Genomic DNA, 16749 nt, shown 5'->3' with positions numbered 1-16749 from the left:
CCGAAACTCGGGGCTTCTATCCAAGCCCATGGCTGAGATTCAGCTTCGGTAAAACATATCCAGCAGGATCTCTTCTATGAAGCCTGAGATGATGCTTGGTGAGTGGAAAGGGAGGTTACAGTGACAATCAGACGACCCCACACCCTCTCCTCCAAACCTCCAGGACTGGGAAGCCACCTGGGGCTCACGCTTCCACCCTCGGACCGCCCGTGCCAGCGACAAAGGACAGTCTCCTCCCCGCCCCCCGGCCCCCGCTCCACCCCTGTGACACCGCAGGCCCACAGAGCAGCTGTTTCTGCCAGACAGGCTTCCTGGCACCGGTGACTGGGCCAGCACTGGGCTGACGGTCAGACTCACTAAGGGGCAAACCCCAACTCCAAGGCCACTCTGTTAAGTTAGAATACCAGGAAGAGCTATTTGGGGAACGACCCTGAGACCTGGCCGGGCTTCCTGCCTCTGAACAAAAAACTTCAGACGCTAAAGGAGAAAATAAGACTGAGTCACTTTTAACAAATTTCACAGACATTAAAATAGGCACCTCTGGAGTTTCTGGAATCTTCCAAATTCAAACATTTGACCTCACTGTCAATGCTCAAGGTTTGGGTTTGAGAGTATCTGTTACCATAAACATAAAAGGTGGAGAATCCACAAGATTTCCAGCGGAAGGCTTAGCACTCCACATCTGCAGAAGCAAGAGCGTGTCTGCCCAAGGCCTTTGTCACAGGAGCCACGTTCAAGACTCAGGATGGTCCCCAAAGGGGCGCCCGCAAAGGAGGAACATGTTCCGAGAGGAGCCGATGGTGCACGACAGACACGGGACAGGACAGACGTGGACCAGGAGAGACGGGACGGGACAGAGGACAGGCTCGGGCCGGGCCGCAGGGACCCAGGGGGCTGAGATCTGGGTCCCCCAGGGCTCCTTCCGCGAGGGTGGGCCTGGGGCCCGCGCCCCCGCCTCCTGCCCACTGTCTCTCCTCTGCAATTACAGGTTGACCCGCGCCACTGTTGAAGCCAGGGCTCCCACCGTCCACGGTAGGGATTCCAGGGAGTCCAGGGCTCTGGCAACTTTGGGGAGACCCACCCCGATCACTGTCCTGCTCCCTCATTTCCTGTCTCAAAAGTCCTGGCGTCCTGTGGCTACAGCTGCGGGAGGTGATGAGGGGGTAAAACCAGAAAAACCTCAGATGCCTTCCTGAAACTCTGTCAGAAAATACTTTTTTTTGCCCCAAATACATTAAAAATGCATGTGATTCACTAAGCACATGAAGGAATCTTCTGGCAAATCATTTGGCAAATGGAACGCAAATATTTATGTCACTGAGCATGTGCTCACTCAGTCACGGTCGACTCTGTGCGACCCCGTGGACTGCAGCCCGCCAGCCTCCTCTGTCCATGGAATTTCCAGGCAACAACACTGGAGTGGGTTGCCACGCCCTCCTCCAGGGGACCTTCCCGACCCAGGGATCAGACCTGTGTCTCCTGCGCTGGCCGGCAGGTTCTTCACCACTGACACACCCAGGAAGCCCCATTTACGGCCCTGAGCACACATTTTCCCCCACAGGAAATAGTTGTAAATATTTTAAGAAGGCACTAGGAATGTTTCCATACATTCTCCTTTTTCTTTAAATGAAGACCTTATATTTTAAAGGAGATGTTAGGCTTACAAGAAAATTGAAAGTACAGAGACGTCCCTGCTCCCCAGTTGTTGAAATTGCTTAAATCTGTAATATTTAATGACTTCAGATTTTTATTATGAAATAAAATATGCAAAAAATACCTAAAAGCCAATTGACAGCTTAATACATTATTATAAAGAAACTCATGAAAACCACCAAGATCAGGAAATAGATGTTGTCATAATCATCTCAAAGGTGAAAAAAAGGGCTTTCCTAGTGGCTCAGATGGTAAAGAATCTGCCTGCAATGAAGGAGATCCAGGTTCGATGCCTGGGTCGGGAACATCTCCTGGAGAAGGGAATGGCAACCAACTCCAGTATTCTGGCCTGGAGACGCCCATGGACAGAGGAGCCTGGCGGGCCACAGTCCATGGGGTTGAAAAGAGTCAAACACGACTGAGTGACCAACCCTTCCACTTTTTCACTTTTCATAATCATCTCAAAAGCCCTCCATGTGCCTCTTTTCAATCTCCGCCTATAATCTAATCTCCTTGTTGGTTTTTTTATATCTCTCTCCTTACTTTCTAAAGCAAGATACAAATGACTTTTGCCGGTTTTACAGCATCCGTCTTCTTTCTGTTAAAATGGCATATGGCGCTCAACTCCGTGTCAACCACTGACCAGGCGGGGGCCTGATCTGTCTCCTGGCGACTGCCGGTGGCGAGCACCTGAGCTCAGGTGGGCCGGTGAGCTGACCCCTTCTCCTCAGGCACCATCCTCTGGCTGAGGCAGCTTCCAGGTGTGCAGCGTTGACCCTGAAACCCAGGTGCCCCACCCCTGGGCTTGCTCAGAACCTGCCCGAAGGCGGTTCTTCCCTCAACCCCAGCTCAGACTGCTGTCCTTCCACGGCCAGGGGCCTCAGTCCCCCCCAGGGCTGGTGGGCACGGCAGGGCGGCTGCACGCAGCCAGCATGGGGCTGGTCTCGGGGAAGCAGGGGGATGTCCGGCTGGCCGGGCTCCAGGCCCACAGCCCAGCCCCCACATCCCCCTCGGCCACCATCTCTGTCGGCCTTTGCCCACACGCCCTTCTGCAGCCTCCCTACCCGGGTCTCGGGGCTCCAGCTCCCGGAGATTCTGAAACACCCAAGCGCAAGTGCGGGGAAGTGTCTTCCACCTCACACAGAAATGTCACGTGATATCTGTCACTGGAAGGAAGAGCTGAGTCCTTCTCCCCAATCCCCTCCATGACCCATGAGACCCCCAGGAGACCATCAGTGATGCGGACTCAGCACAGCTGTGAAAGTTCAAAGGGTCTCGTTACAAGCTCTGAAAGGTTTGGCAACTTTAAAAAAATCAATTCTTAATCTTCCCGATCTATTTTCTCATGGTATTTCCATGGACAGTCATGATGCTCCTGCAAAGACCCCTCATATGACTTCCAGGTCCCTTCAGGACCCCATCCTGTATCCCGCCTGGGCCCAGGGCACCACGGGCTGCACAGCTGTCCACAGCATTTCCAGCCAGAGCCAGAAACGTTGGGGGGTGGGGCAGGGGCTGCAGCTTTCTCCTGGGAGCTCACCCCGACCTGCCCGAGACTCTCAACAAGGTGGCCAGCTGGGTCCCCAGGACAGCACCCAGCCGCGGGGAAGAGAGACGAGCCGTCTCTGAATACCCCCGAGTTGCCCTTCCCCTTTCCCGTTTCTCTGTGAAGGGCCCAGCCCCTCGGGGACCCGCCTCCCAATCGGCTTATGAAAGGAAGACCCGTGCTCTGTTTGGGAACGTGGCCCGTTTATTGGAACCGAAGGCATCGTTACATAGTGCAAATGTCTCTTTGGTGATGGGCTGATTACAGTGAGCAGGAGGGCACTTGCTGGCAGCAAACATCTGGTTGGAAGGGCCAGTGGGCACACACACACCGCGTCCAGTGGGCACGCACGCACCGCGTCCTCGTGGGGCTGCTGCCCGGCGCGCACAGCCCACTCCAGACGGCCGCCCCGCGGGCAGGACAAAGCCACCCCAGTCCCCACATCCTCCGCACGAGGGCGCCTTCAGACTCCACACGCTCCAGACCGCGGGATCTCATACCTGAGCAACTTACATAACCATCTACCTCAGACAAAGCGAACCGTTTCCTGTCTGCAGAGATGGGTGCCAAGGCCTGATTGTTTACCCAATCTGCCTGCTGTGTGAAGAGAAGCCCTGTGCCCGGGAACACTGGGGCTTGTACTATCCGATCACCAATGATGTGCGCTCACAAGTCCAGCCGACCGTGTGTAGAGCCGCTGCCCGCCCCCCGGCTGGAATGCGACCCAGCAGGCACTGGGGTCTCCTCTGCGGGGAGAAGGCAGGCTGCGCTGGGACCAGGCTTCCAACGTGCCTGGCATCTGCTGGACTCCTCCTGGAGACCTGCCTCCTCTCCCCCGCGCCCATGACAGGCTGCACATGGTACCACCAGCTCCGGACTCGCCCACATGGCCGAGGTGGCCGGGTCCCCAGAGGGCTCCCAGGAAGCGCGGGCGGGCACCGTGTCTGCACCCAGCACAGGGCCCGGCTGGCGCTGGACACTCAGGTCTGAGAACTGAGCAGGAGACCCAGGGACCTGTTTCTCAGAACACAGACCACTTTGCATTTGGAACCAAACAGGAGGTTCTGGTCGAGTAAAAAGACAGAGACCGTGAGGTATGGAAGTTGTTTCTCACTGAATCCTACGAGAACTCGAGCGGAGTGGACGTGCTCTTTCTGCCGTATCTAAAGCTAAAACGTGGGTGAAGTTTCATCCAACGTCACACGCGGCGGGGAAACGAATGAGGTATAGGGACCGGCTGCTTTTCTTGAACGCACTCTCACAACCTGAAGTCAGAAAGTCCCCGACACTCGCGTTCCTCCCGTCGGAACAGGGATCGAGAGCGTGGTGGCTCGTCCGTGGACTCTGGCAGGCGAAGCCAGGCGGCAGAGCAGGGCGAGCGTGGCCGCGGGCGATGCTGGTGGGGACGGGGCGCCGTCCCACCTGGTCCACACCCAGCAGCGTGTGTGCCGGTCACAGGGGAGCGCTGCGGCTTCCACGGCAGGGCCCGCGGAGCTGCAGGGGCCGAGGGAGGGCGCGGGCGCAGGGGGCTTGCGCTGGCCGCCCGTGCTGCCGCCACACGTCCATGCCGACTGCTGTTTGCCAGGGACGGATTCTCTTTCAAATCCTGCGTCCCTCCTCCGCCTGCTCCGCTCTGCACGCTTCTGGAGCCGGGACCGGCGGGACTAACTTTCAGTTGAGAAGAAACGGTGATACTAGGTGAAATCAATTAGGAGCCTAAATGATTGAACTGTGCAATTTAATAGTAGCACCAATTTTTCATTAAAAAAAATTAAATAGAACCCTGAGAAGCCTTAACATGGAGTCAGGCACGCGTCTGCCCCGTGGTCTGCTGGCGAGCGCTCAGGCCGGGGTTCCCCGAGCCGCGGCCCCCGCGTCCCAGCCTCGCCGCCTACGTGGCCTCGCTCCCAAGGGCTGGGACAAGCTCCGGGCTCGCAGACGCTCAGGGCTGCGTCCCCGTGGAGTCTCCTGGGCACACGGGACAGCAGGCCCCGCCGACCCTGGTGGGCGCTGGGCAGTCAGCCGGCTGGCAAGTCTCCACGAAGCAGGTGACCTGCCCGTCCTGGAAGGGAGAGCATGGAGCCGTCAGCCCTGGGAGCCGCCCCGGGTGTGCCTGGCCCACTGGGCTGGCCTCCTGGGGGGATTCTGGGGTTAAAAGGGCAGCTGACTCCCCTCTACAGCAGACACCCGGCTCCTTCCAGAGGCTCCCTGCTGGCCCCGGCTGTCAGCCTTGCCCTGGGGGCCCCGGGGATCACATCCCTGCATGCTGACCAGACTGGCTACAGAGGAGCTGGGCAGCAGGGCTGTGTCCAAACCAGACAACAGCAGGGACACCAGACCGCTGCTCTGCCCGCCCAGGGGACAAACCCATCCCCAGCTGGCTCCCAACTCCACTGCAAAGTCCCTCCTGGGCTGGGCCGCTGCCAGGCCCACCCCCGAGGCCCCTGCTGCCTGCTCCGTCCATTCGCTCAGAGACAGGGAGCTGCCCCTCCTCGCCTGTGTGGACACTCCTGTGCTGACCAGGCGTGGCAGGGTCCCCATACGGTTCTGGGGGGAGAGCCTGTCAACCTTCACGTAGGGTTCTGGGTGGGGGAGAGCCCGTGAACCTTTACGTATGGTTCTGGGGGAGAGCCCGTTAACCTTTACGTATGGTTCTGGGCGGGGGAGAGCCCCAGCTCCCGAGGGAAGAGAGAGGGGACCCTGCAGCTGACAGCTCAGACCCCCGGGGCCTGCCCGAGCGCACACTCACGCGGCATTCACAAATGGTGCAGGGATCCCGCGTCCACTCAGCCCCGTCCGCGTGCGAGCTGCCGTCTGCGTCCACGCAGTCTGTGCCGAGCCGAGACTCGAGTTTCTTTATCTGCAGCAAAGCAGACGTGCGGGTGCTTGCACACCGTTCAGCGCCCGCTCCCGCTCTGCCACTCGAGATAGCGTCTCAGGACGGATGAGAGAGACCCCAAACCCGAGAGAGACGACGGGGCTAAGAGAGACCCCAAAGCCCCTTCCTGGAGCTTCAAGCGCGTCCCAACCTGCATGACAACTGCCTGACGCCCCACCACCCCCGTGTCTGAGGCCAGAAGTGCCTGGGCCAGAAATGCGGCCCAGTGGTGCGTGAAGAGGAGGAGAGGACCCTCGGACAGGAGCAAAGAGGAGGCGGATGCCGGATTGGGCAACAAAAACGTTCTCAACGGCTTCTCCAAGCAGTGCTGGGCTGGGACTGCCCTGGAGCCCGAAGGCACACAGCCCTGTTGGGGGCAGTGCTGAGGCTGACGGAGGCTGGGGGCCCTTGGGCCCTGGTCGTGACAGTCCAAGAGCCCTGGCCCGGCTCCCTCGGGGGCACCTGAGAGGGGAGAACCCCCACCCCACTGAGACTGAGATCCAGGACAGGAGCCTGGGCGGGGGGGCGGGGCGACCATTGAGACTGAGGCCTGGGACAGGCGCTGGGGGGGCTCTCGCTGCCCCGCCTGCCTCCTTCCTTCCTCAGGCAGCCTGACCCGTCTGAGCAGAGTGGTCTGACCCCCACCCTGCCCTCCACCCCTTCTTGGGGGTCGGGGGTCCGGCCACCTGGACACAGGTACTAACCCCACGGTGGGTGCAGCCCCCATGGCTGGGCCCTCGGGATGCCCCGTGCCATCGGCTCAGGGCCTGTGAGGGTTTGCGTCTCCGGCTCCAGGCGCAGGGTAGGGGGGCTTCCCGCCCAGGCCCTGACCCTGCAGGGTGCTGAGCCGGGCTGGGCCCTCCATGACCCCTCCCTCCCGCCTGTGGCCCACTCAGCTAGCACAAAGGGCCCCCCGGGCAGAGGAGACGCCGCAGGGCAGACACACAGCGGCTGCAGAGTGGCCAGCATGCCTCTACTAGGGGCTGAACAGAAGACGCCGCGTCCCCCGAGCTGAGGACCGAGGCTCCCAGAGGCGGGAGGGGCCTCCAGCATCCCAAACCCGCCTCAGCACGACCTGAGATCTGCAGACTTCTCAGTCTGACACCTCACGCCCTCATCCCGCTACGTGAATGCACACAGAGACCCCCGCGTGTGCCCGGGTGGGGTGGGGCACTGCCCTCTGCAGGCCTCGGGGACGGGCCCAGGACCCGCCTGGGGATGTGTAGCGCCCCCTACCCCGCCATCCAAGGGTATCTGACCTCCGTCAAACCTTGTGGCTCTGGGAGCAGAGGCCTAACTGCCATCCCTGGAGGGGCCGCTCTGGGCAGGACTCAAGGCTTGAATTCTGCGTGGCCCTGACCTTGAGCCACTCGTGGTGTGTGGGCTCCGTGGCCGCTCTGGCCAGCATTCTAGGGGACCCTCTGCCCCTTCTCATGCCGAGGACCCCCAGTCCCATAAGCCCAAGAGCGACTCCGTGAGGCCTGGCCGGAGCCGGGCTGAAAGCAGAGAGAGAGATGTGGCCTTGCTGAGGCTCCAGGGCCGAGGACGAAGGGCTGCCGGAACACACTCTCCTCACAGCCGCAGAGGGACACGCAGGCTGGAAGGGAGGCTAGGGGGCCGGGGCCCGGGGTGGGGTGGGGATGGGGAGCCGCCCACCTGCTTCCTGAGGTCCGTGATGGTCTTCTGCATCTCCAGGACAAACTCCCGGAAGTCGGTGGTCCCTGCCCCCTGCGGCTGCTCCAAGGAGGGGTCTGTGGTGTTACTGGGAGGTACCCGGGGCTTCCCGGCTCTGCTCAGAGAGGCAAGGGGCACTCAGGGATGGAGCCGCTGGCATGGGCTCCCAGGCTGCAGCACGAGGTGCGTGGACGGGCAGACGCGTGGGGCACCCCGCACGCTCGAGGGCCAGCCAGGGGCTCGGTCATACCTTGGCACCTTCCCGGGCCCCGTCTCCCTGGCTGGCTCATCCTCCTGGTAGCTGAACTCAAGAGACCGCCTGCCTCGGAAGTGGTAGGAGAAGGCATTGAACTGGCCGCGGGTTCTGCAGTCTGTGGGCAAAGTGTACACGTCAGGGTTGGTGACTCTCACGAAGGACGTCAAGGACGTCTGGGCGAGAACCTTCCCTCCCGAAGGACACGAGAGGTGCTCACATCACAGGGGGCGGAGGCGCCCTGCACTCAGCTCTCTGCTACCCCGGGCGAGGGGCCTGGAGCCTGTGGCCCCCCCACGCTCCCCCCGGCACAGCCCAGCCCCCGAGTGGGGCACACACCCGCCATCCTGCCCGACCCAGGAGACTTTATTTCAGTAATTTCTACGATTCTTTCAAAACGGCACACGGGAATGGATTCCTCTCTATGACTCATCAGCCCACAGAGAAGCTGAAATTCATCACTCTGATCCAAAGAAAAAGATGTTCCCAGATGGAGCTCCTTGGGTTTCCCACACGTGCTACTTCCATACTTGGATCAAACAAAAACATGACTGAGACGCAGCTCAAGGCTGTGTCAAGCGGCCCTTTCGTACTCAGGGAAGTGAAACGTTAACAGCAATTGACATCTGGTCCTGTCAAACTGAGCTCTCTTTTTCCTGCCGCTTTTTAGGTACGACTCTTGGACTAAAAGAAAAACAGATAAAGCTCATAAAGCAACTCTTCTAAGTTGTGTCATATCAGGGCTGTGCCTTAGACAGCTAAGAGGAGAGGAATCCAGAAGAAAGGAGGTCAGAGCTACGCCAAGCACCTACACCTCTGCCGTCCAGCTGAAGGGGCTTGGGGATGGACAGAGGACAAGTCTGGATCAGGGCTCAGGCTCTCGGAGGACTTGGGTTTGGGGCAAAAAACAGCAAACCTGAATTCGTCCCTTCCTCGACAACTACAGGGAGTCTGGTAAAGCTATCAGAAAATGGAGTTTCTGTATCTAAAAAGAACTGGCTTTTCCCTATGATTTTCAAATAGAACTGCTTTCTGTGAACACAAAAAATGAAATTCTTTGCCATATACGTGGAAAACTGTTGCAACCTTAATAAACCAGTCAAAGTATTTTTTTTAAGAAAGAAAAACAAGATCCCAAGTTCCCAAGAGCTATAAAAATAAGAATTAAATGCTTTGCAAACTTGGGAATACACAGAGCAAAACTTTAAATTTTAAGTGAATTCTACAACATTGTAAATCACATTTGTCATACACATACATATTTAGCATATTATACGTTACACGTACATCATACACGTGCAGAGAGAGGCTACAAACACTCACATAACACCCACACATATCAACCCAGATTTCAATACTTACTAATGAAAAGAACAGCGAATTAAGACCAATTACTAATGGGAACGACCTAGGCTGGACTTCTTAGTTGCTTAGTTGCTAAGCTGTGTCCACCTCTTTTGCAACCCCGTGGGCGGCAGGCACCAGACCAGGCTCCTCTGTCCGTGGGACTCTCCAGGCAAGAATACTGGAGTGGGTAGCCTATCCCTTCTCCAGGGGATCTTCCCAACCCAGGGATCCAACCGGACTCTGCTGCATTGCAGGCAGATCACCACTGAGCCACCAGGGAACCACAGGTACAAGCAGGCGGCTGTCAGATGAAGGCGCGTGGGAGGCTTTCAAGGAACACTAGGCGCTTCCTGCGTCAACGCTGTGCCCTCTGTTTCTTTCACTGAGTGTCTCAGCTCTCATACTAACTCCTTCTCTTGGCTTTACAGACTCTTCACAGTCACTCACCACGTCCAGGTTCCACAGCGCTGCCCAGCGGGGACGCTCAAGGCTGACCGCTCCCCAGGCCCCCGTCTCCGCCTGTTCCCCTGCTGTGCTGACCCCAGCCCGCGCTCCGCCCAGCTGTCAGCGGAGGATGGGAAGCCGCGCGCACCTTCACAGCAGTCCTGCCACACTCGGAGGTCCACGCGGGGGATCTCGTCGCAGCTGCTGTAGCCGTGCGGGAACTCGGCCACACGGAACACGTCCCTCTGCACACGCGTGATGTTGTCGGCGTTGTCGCACACGATGCGGGCCAGCGAGCTCTGCTTGATCTGGGTGAGCTGGGCGGGAGTGAAGACCCCCGGGTTCTCGTACCACAGCCTGCGTCCCCGGAGCGAGAGTGGGGTCAGAGAGAGCCTGGCGAGGCCGCAGCCCCAGGAGCTGGTTAAGACCGTCCTCACGCTCAGCTCTGCTCACGACACAGACCTGAGAGTCCCGTGCTTAGGTGACAGAGCTCTGAGCAACCCGAGGAGAGGAGAAGTCCGCGCTAAGACCAGCAGCAGTCACTGCCGAACCAGCACCGGCCACTCTCTGGGACCACCCCTGCCCGGGGTGCCCGCTGAGCTCCTGGGGCTTACCTGTCCCCGTCCCGAAGGCGCCTGAACTGCGTGCTGAGCAGACACATCAAGGTGGGTCCCAGGCGGCTGCCGGGCACCAGGTCCTCCACCATGAGGGCCGGGAACAGGTCGATGTTGAGCGGGGAGCCGTACAGCCTGCGAGAAGGAGCGGAACCTCAGACTCAGCGCCGGGGCCCGGGGAGCGCCAGGCGCACGTCACGCCCGACCTTCTGCGACCCCGTGGACTGCGGCCCACCAGGCTCCTCTGTCCCTGGGATTCTCCAGGCAAGGATACTGGGGTGGGTTGCCATTTCCTCTTCCAGAGGATCTTCCCGACCCAGGGATCGAACCTGGGACTGACTCCCTCATGACAGAGAGATTCGTTACCATCTGAGCCACCAGGGAAGCCCAAGACGAGCGTTGTCGGAAGTGGGATTCGAGCCCACGCCTCCAGGGAAGGCTGCGACCTGAACCCGCACCCTGGACGGCTCGGCCATCCTGACATGGTGCAGAGCACGGCAGGAACGGAAAAAGCCTCGTGCTGCCCTCCATCACCGTCTGACGTGACTCAGACCTTCACTTAACAATGACAATCCAGCTCCTTCTTTAAAGCATCTCTCAGCCGTATTTTAAAGAAACATTCCTGCTTCCTGTTTATACACACATGGTAAAATACACACACAGAGATGTTTATTATACAAAGTTTAGAGAAGCCCAGAAAACACAAGGAAGGAAATTAAAACCAAATCTTCCTGACTGCTCAAAGACAACCTGAGGTCTTAGTGTGAACCTTCCACAGCCCCCGTCGCAGAAGCACACGAAGACGAAGCTCCGAACCACTGGAGGCACACGCTCCGAAGACGCAGGCGTCTCCCCAACACTGGACACGGGTCTCCTGTGAGGAACCCACTCACTAACGGACACGGGACAAAAGACTAAGTCAGCAAGGCTTAGACGTCCAAGGACAAGCCCTTTCGTCAAACTCTTCCAAGTCCTACGCATCCTGTAATCGAGACGCCTCTTCCACCCTCTCGGACCTGGGATGCTGACCTTGGGCAAGGGCGGGCAGGGCCGTCTGCAGAGCTGCTCATCTCGGGAGCGGGGTCAGCGTGAGGCCGCCCTCAGCGCCCGCAAGTTCACGCTGAACTTCGGTTCAGGTGGCAATCATCAGGAAGAGCCAGGAGAGTTTGGTTCTCTGCCTGAGGGGGCTTTTCCCAGAGGAGACACCCCGTTCCCAGGTGGGGCTCCCCCTCTGCCCCAACCTGAACAACTGGCCTGCACGGGACGCCCCCACGCTGGGGGCGCAGACCCAGATGGAGAGGGCACCTGGACGATCACAGCCCCCAGGCAAGGTCACTCCTCCACTCACACCAGGCTGCTGGGAATGGATCTGGCAGACATCACCAACACAGCGGGGACCACTCGCTCCTGCTCCTCCGTCCAGAGGCCTCCCTTCCCTGGCGGGCTCAGGGGCCGAGGCTGGGACCCGCTGTCGCGTCACCTCTCCTCTGGGACACCCCTCTCACTCCCACTCTTAGTGGGGCCTGACGCAGGGGAAGGGAGAGGTGGGACCCCCATGTGGGCGGGTCATGCATTTGGCCCGGGTCCCGCAACTCCCAACAGGGCTGGGCTGGAGAGCAGGTCTTTCGCATGGTGGTGATGTAAGTCGGGCAAGGGACAAACCCTGGGGAAGTGACCTTGTCCCTCTAGATGAGAACAACAGGGATATTCAAGCGTGAAAGACACTGACCGTCCACACCCCCGAGCTGAGCAGCCCTGGGACGCAAGGTCTTGGACAGGAGGGTGATCGTCTACGAACCCGGCCACCTGACACTGTGATTTAAACCAAGACTGGAGCATGTTGAACTGAGTGGATGACAGTGCTCACTTACTTACAACCTGCAGTGAATCATGAGTAAGGCGCCACTTCCCCCAGAAGGCACGGGCCCGGCCCCAGGGGAGCACAGCTGAGCCTCAGGGTTAAGCCTGTAACTTAGGAGCCAGCGGCCCACCTTGTACAGAACAGGCGAGTCCGGAGCACACCCAGAGTGAGCCTTTACAAGAAAGCATCGTTTTCCTTTCTAAAAGACTCTTTCAAACGTGAGAGAACCTACTGCACACGGACAGGGACCAGCTGACCAGCGGCTGCGAGGGTTCCCCGTGAGTGGTCACCTCCACTAAAGACCAGGTCAGAAACACTGGAATAAACGATGTGAAACACAGGACTGGAGGAGCCAGAGTAGACTGGACACAAGGAGAGAGGCTGGTGGGACTTGAGAGCTCGGTCAATGCACGGTCTGGATGCACAGGGCCCGGGGAGCAGGCTGGCATGGGGGGAAGCCCCTCTCAGCAGGCCTGATGAGCCCAAGCTTGGCTGCTGCTTTGCTCCCGGGAGGACGGGCTGCCCAGGGCTTCCCGGGGCCCCTGCCCCATGCAGCAGGTCTCCTCACACCTCTGTCCCCCCAGCCCAGGGACGTCTCTCCCGGGAAGAGTGGAAGCTGCCACCTACGGGGCAGGGACCCTGGGGACGTGGACAAACCTCAGGGCTCAGGACTCACCGTCCTGCCGGCTCCGGGGCCACAGCAGGCGCACCCAGCGGCCTCCCGTCTCTAACTCCACGCTCCACCCCACCCTCCCGGGCTCGGCCCGCACGGGTAGAACCTCAGCTCCCGAGAGCTCGCCCCCCGCCCCACGCAGCCCCCACACCCACCGCTGCAGCTTCTCCCGGATCTCGGGGCTCTTGATCTCATTCTTCAGGCCCTCGAAGGTGTGGGCGGCCGACAGGTTGCAGTAGACGCGGTACTCGTGGTAGGGCGGCACGCCGTGGTCGCGGCCGCGCTGGATGTTGATGGCGGCCAGGTCCAGCGCCACCGAGTGTGCCATGGAGAAGAGCCGCTCGGTGAGCTCCGTGTTGAGCAGCTGGGACGGCACGCGCATCTTGCCGGGCACGCCGAAGAGGCCGCGGAGCAGCGGGTCGATGCCGCCCTCGTTGACGATGCGGAAGGGAGAGAAGAAGGCCTTGTGCAGCGGCACGTGGCCCAGGGCCAGCGGCCGGAAGTCCTCGTCCAGCCGCTGCAGCACAGGGTTGACGAGCGTGTGACCGAAGCGGAAGGCGGCCGTGGCGAAGGCGTTGACGATGCCGGCGTTGACGCCCGGGTCGTAGCCGCGGTACTCGCCCAGCATCTTCATGCCCGCCTCGCCCAGCACCTTGGGCAGCCAGTGCTGGAAGGTGATGTGCTGCATCTGGGCGCCCACCAGCTTGCGGGCTTCGTGGTAGACCGTGTCGCCGTCCCAGTGCGGGTTCAGCGCCAGCAGCTCAGTGGCCACGCGGTTGTGCTCGCGGAACCAGAGTGTGTGCATGCTGGTGAGGCCCAGCTGCTCGTTGGCACGGTGGTCGCCGGCCAGGAAGCAGGGGATGGGGCTCTCGTTCTCGTCCCGCATGCACTCGGTGGGCGGCCCGGCAGCGAAGGGCAGCAGAGGCTTGCCAGAGCGCTGCACAATGCCCTGGCGCAGCAGCCCGCGCTGGCTGGCCAGGTCGCGGACTGCGCGGGCCTCGTGCTCAGAGCTGCCATACACATTGGAGGCGTCGATGTAGGACGTGAGCTGGTTGATCTGCTCGCGGGGGTACACGGAGTTCATGAGCAGCGACGTCATGCCGCTGCCGCACACGGGGCTGGAGCGCACGAAGAACATGCATCGTGCCCCGCTTCGTGCCCGCGGGTCGTCAGGCGGCAGGGCCACCGAGAAGCAGGGTGGGTCGTTGCTGCAGGCCGAGCTGCAGTGCTGCCCGTCGGAGAAGCGGGCCTGGCTCAGGGCCACCACCGTGGAGTCCAGGTCGTGGTCCAGGAACTGGCCCCACTGCATGAGCATGTGCGTGAACTGCTCGTCCGGGGTGATGGCCTCTGAGCCGATGAGGGCCGTGGACACCAGGCGGGGCATGGGCAGCGGGTGCCCGTGGTAGCGCCGGCCCGGGTCGATGCCGCGTGGCGTGTTGAAGCCGTTCTCGTACACGGCCTTGAGCAGGCGCTCGAAGGCGGTGAGCGAGGCGCCCCACATGGGGTGCTGCAGGTTATTGCAGGTGCCGTCGTGCGTGCGGTACTTCCGGTGGAAGCACATGTCCGAGCAGTTGTTCACGCGCCGGTGGGCCGTGCAGCCCGACAGGTTGGCGATCAGGCTCAGGTACTGCGGGGACACGAGGTCGTTGTAGTGGTAACCTGGCCGGGGGCGGGAGACGTGGCTCAGCGACCCACGGCTGGGCCTGCTGGACCCGACGTGTGCAGGGACCCGGGAGGGGAAAGGCAGGGAGGTGGGCAGCTTCCAGCAGGAGCGGACCTGACGCACCAGCGCCTGCTCGCGCCGCAGGCCCTCCCGGGCCAGACGCCCAGGGCTCCACGCTCGTCCACACTCTGGCTGGACACATCCAGAGCGTCTCAGAGCCCAGCAGGGTCGACTAGACCCGGACTTACAGGGAACGGGAGCCAGAGCCCCTCTGCAGAGGACAGGGTCCTAAAAACCCACACACAGGGCAGTGAAGACCCACGGGCGAGTCTGTCCTGGCCGGGGGAGAGGCGATCGGACACTCGGGGAGGTGGGAAGACCCACGGGTGAGTCTGTCCTGGCCCGGGGAGAGGCGATTGGACACTCGGGGAGGTGGGAAGACCCAGGGGCGAGTCTGTTCTGGCCAGGGGAGAGGCGATCGGACACTCGGGGAGGTGGGAAGACCCACGGGCGAGTCCGTCCTGGCCGGGGGAGAGGCGATCGGACACTCGGGGAGGTGGGAAGACCCAGGGGTGAGTCTGTCCTGGCCGGGGGAGAGGCGATCGGACACTCGGGGAGGTGGGAAGACCCACGGGTGTCTGTCCTGGCCCGGGGAGAGGCGATTGGACACTCGGGGAGGTGGGAAGACCCAGGGGCGAGTCTGTTCTGGCCGGGGGAGAGGCGATCAGACACTCGGGGAGGTGGGAAGACCCAGGGGTGAGTCTGTCCTGGCCGGTGGAGGCGATCAGACACTCGGGAGGTGGGCTGTGCCAGAGGAGCTTTGAAGGGACAGGACGCCGGGCTCCCAGTGCCAGCTGGCATCCAGTATCAGACAGGACGCTGGGCTCCCAGCGCCAGCTGGCATCCAGCATCAGGCTCAGACCCGAAACTCTGGCAGCTCCTACCTCCCAGAGAGAAAGCAAGGGTGGCCCCCTGCTCAGTCACAGCCGCCCCAAGGAAGCCCAGTCCTGAGCCCAAGAGCCAGCCTGGGAAGCGTTGCCTCCCACACGCTGCCTGAGCACTCACCCCCTTGGGTCCTACAGAGCTTCATGGTGGGGGGGACCCATGCCAAGGGCAGGGGGAGGGTGGCGTCCACACAGCACCTGCTGGGGCCCCACCAGCACCCTCCTAGCACCCCTGACCTGCACCCAGGGCCTCCCAGAGCTCCCCTCTGCCCAGAGGACCTGAGGGTCAGGGCCCAGGGCCGGGCCAGCACAGCCCCTGAGCTGAGCACACTTCTCGTCCCCACCCGCTCTCCTACCAGGTCTGTGAGAACCACCCCACTGTCCCCGCTCAGGCTAACCGCAGTGACGATGCTCGCCACAGACACGGCGCCAGGCGGGCTGGGCCCGCCCTGGGAAGGGGCCCGCCCCGGGAAGGGGCTGTGAGGGTGGCGCTGCGGGTACTGACTGGTTCCGTTGAGGTCCACCATCAGGCCGTGCCGCACGTGCTCCTGGATCAGCTGCAGCGTCCGCTCAAAAATCTCCCCGGCCCGGGCCTGCTCCACTGTGTAGGGGTCCCGCGGGTACCGGAACAGGGCCAGCAGGTCGTTCGGGGAGCGAGGGCGGCTGGCGGGCGCGTGGGGCGAGGAGGCAAGAGTGGAACAGATGACCGAGAACAAAAGTCACTCAAGAATCACCGCAGTTAACTGTTTCTACGGCTACATTTCCATGGACAGGAAGCACCGTACCTTACTCATCCCATGGAAGGCAACAAAGCAAAGGAACAAAGTCAAAAGACGCTAAAAATAAGTGATTCATTACGTCAATAGAAAGAAAACACAGATAGTCTATTTTAATTCAAACGCAGTAAAAACACTTGGGGGTTGCCAAGATGAGCAAACGCATGAATGGCTTAAGAAATACTTTGTTTTTGCCAACTCACTGAGTAACAAGCCCAAGAAATGAGTCAAAAGTTTTCTGAAATGTTCTATTTGTGAATCACAGGTCAGCTTCTGCTTGGAAAGGACACACCTTTCTGTTAGCCCCCAGAAAAGCTAACACAACGCTATTCACGATTTGCAGATTAGAACACTGCTTTATGCCAGGAATCAGATGAGAGCTTGGTGTGGGAGAAGCGCACGCCCTCTGTAAACCCAGTCCGC

At 60.6% G+C, this 16749-nt stretch overlaps 1 protein-coding gene across 2 annotated transcripts in view; it reads right to left on the bottom strand.

The window, feature by feature from the left end:
• Positions 1–3381: 3381 nt before the first annotated feature.
• Positions 3382–16749, bottom strand: part of PXDN (peroxidasin) — a 64870-nt gene continuing 51502 nt past the window's right edge. For both annotated transcript variants that reach the window (XM_010800841.4, XM_010800842.4), the window contains 8 exons: positions 16056–16213; positions 13099–14602; positions 10410–10544; positions 9944–10152; positions 8002–8122; positions 7734–7866; positions 5949–6059; positions 3382–5261 (listed from right to left, as the gene is read on the bottom strand). In XM_010800841.4, coding sequence (XP_010799143.1) covers positions 5142–5261; positions 5949–6059; positions 7734–7866; positions 8002–8122; positions 9944–10152; positions 10410–10544; positions 13099–14602; positions 16056–16213 — 2491 coding nt within the window. In that variant the 3' untranslated portion in view covers positions 3382–5141. The remainder of the gene's footprint in view (positions 5262–5948; positions 6060–7733; positions 7867–8001; positions 8123–9943; positions 10153–10409; positions 10545–13098; positions 14603–16055; positions 16214–16749) is intronic.

The sequence above is a fragment of the Bos taurus genome, chromosome 8 (genome assembly GCF_002263795.3).
Source record: "Bos taurus isolate L1 Dominette 01449 registration number 42190680 breed Hereford chromosome 8, ARS-UCD2.0, whole genome shotgun sequence".
Classification (NCBI taxonomy): domain Eukaryota; kingdom Metazoa; phylum Chordata; class Mammalia; order Artiodactyla; family Bovidae; genus Bos; species Bos taurus.
Note: the sequence above shows the minus strand (reverse complement) of the source record. Positions and strands in the feature narration are given on the sequence as shown.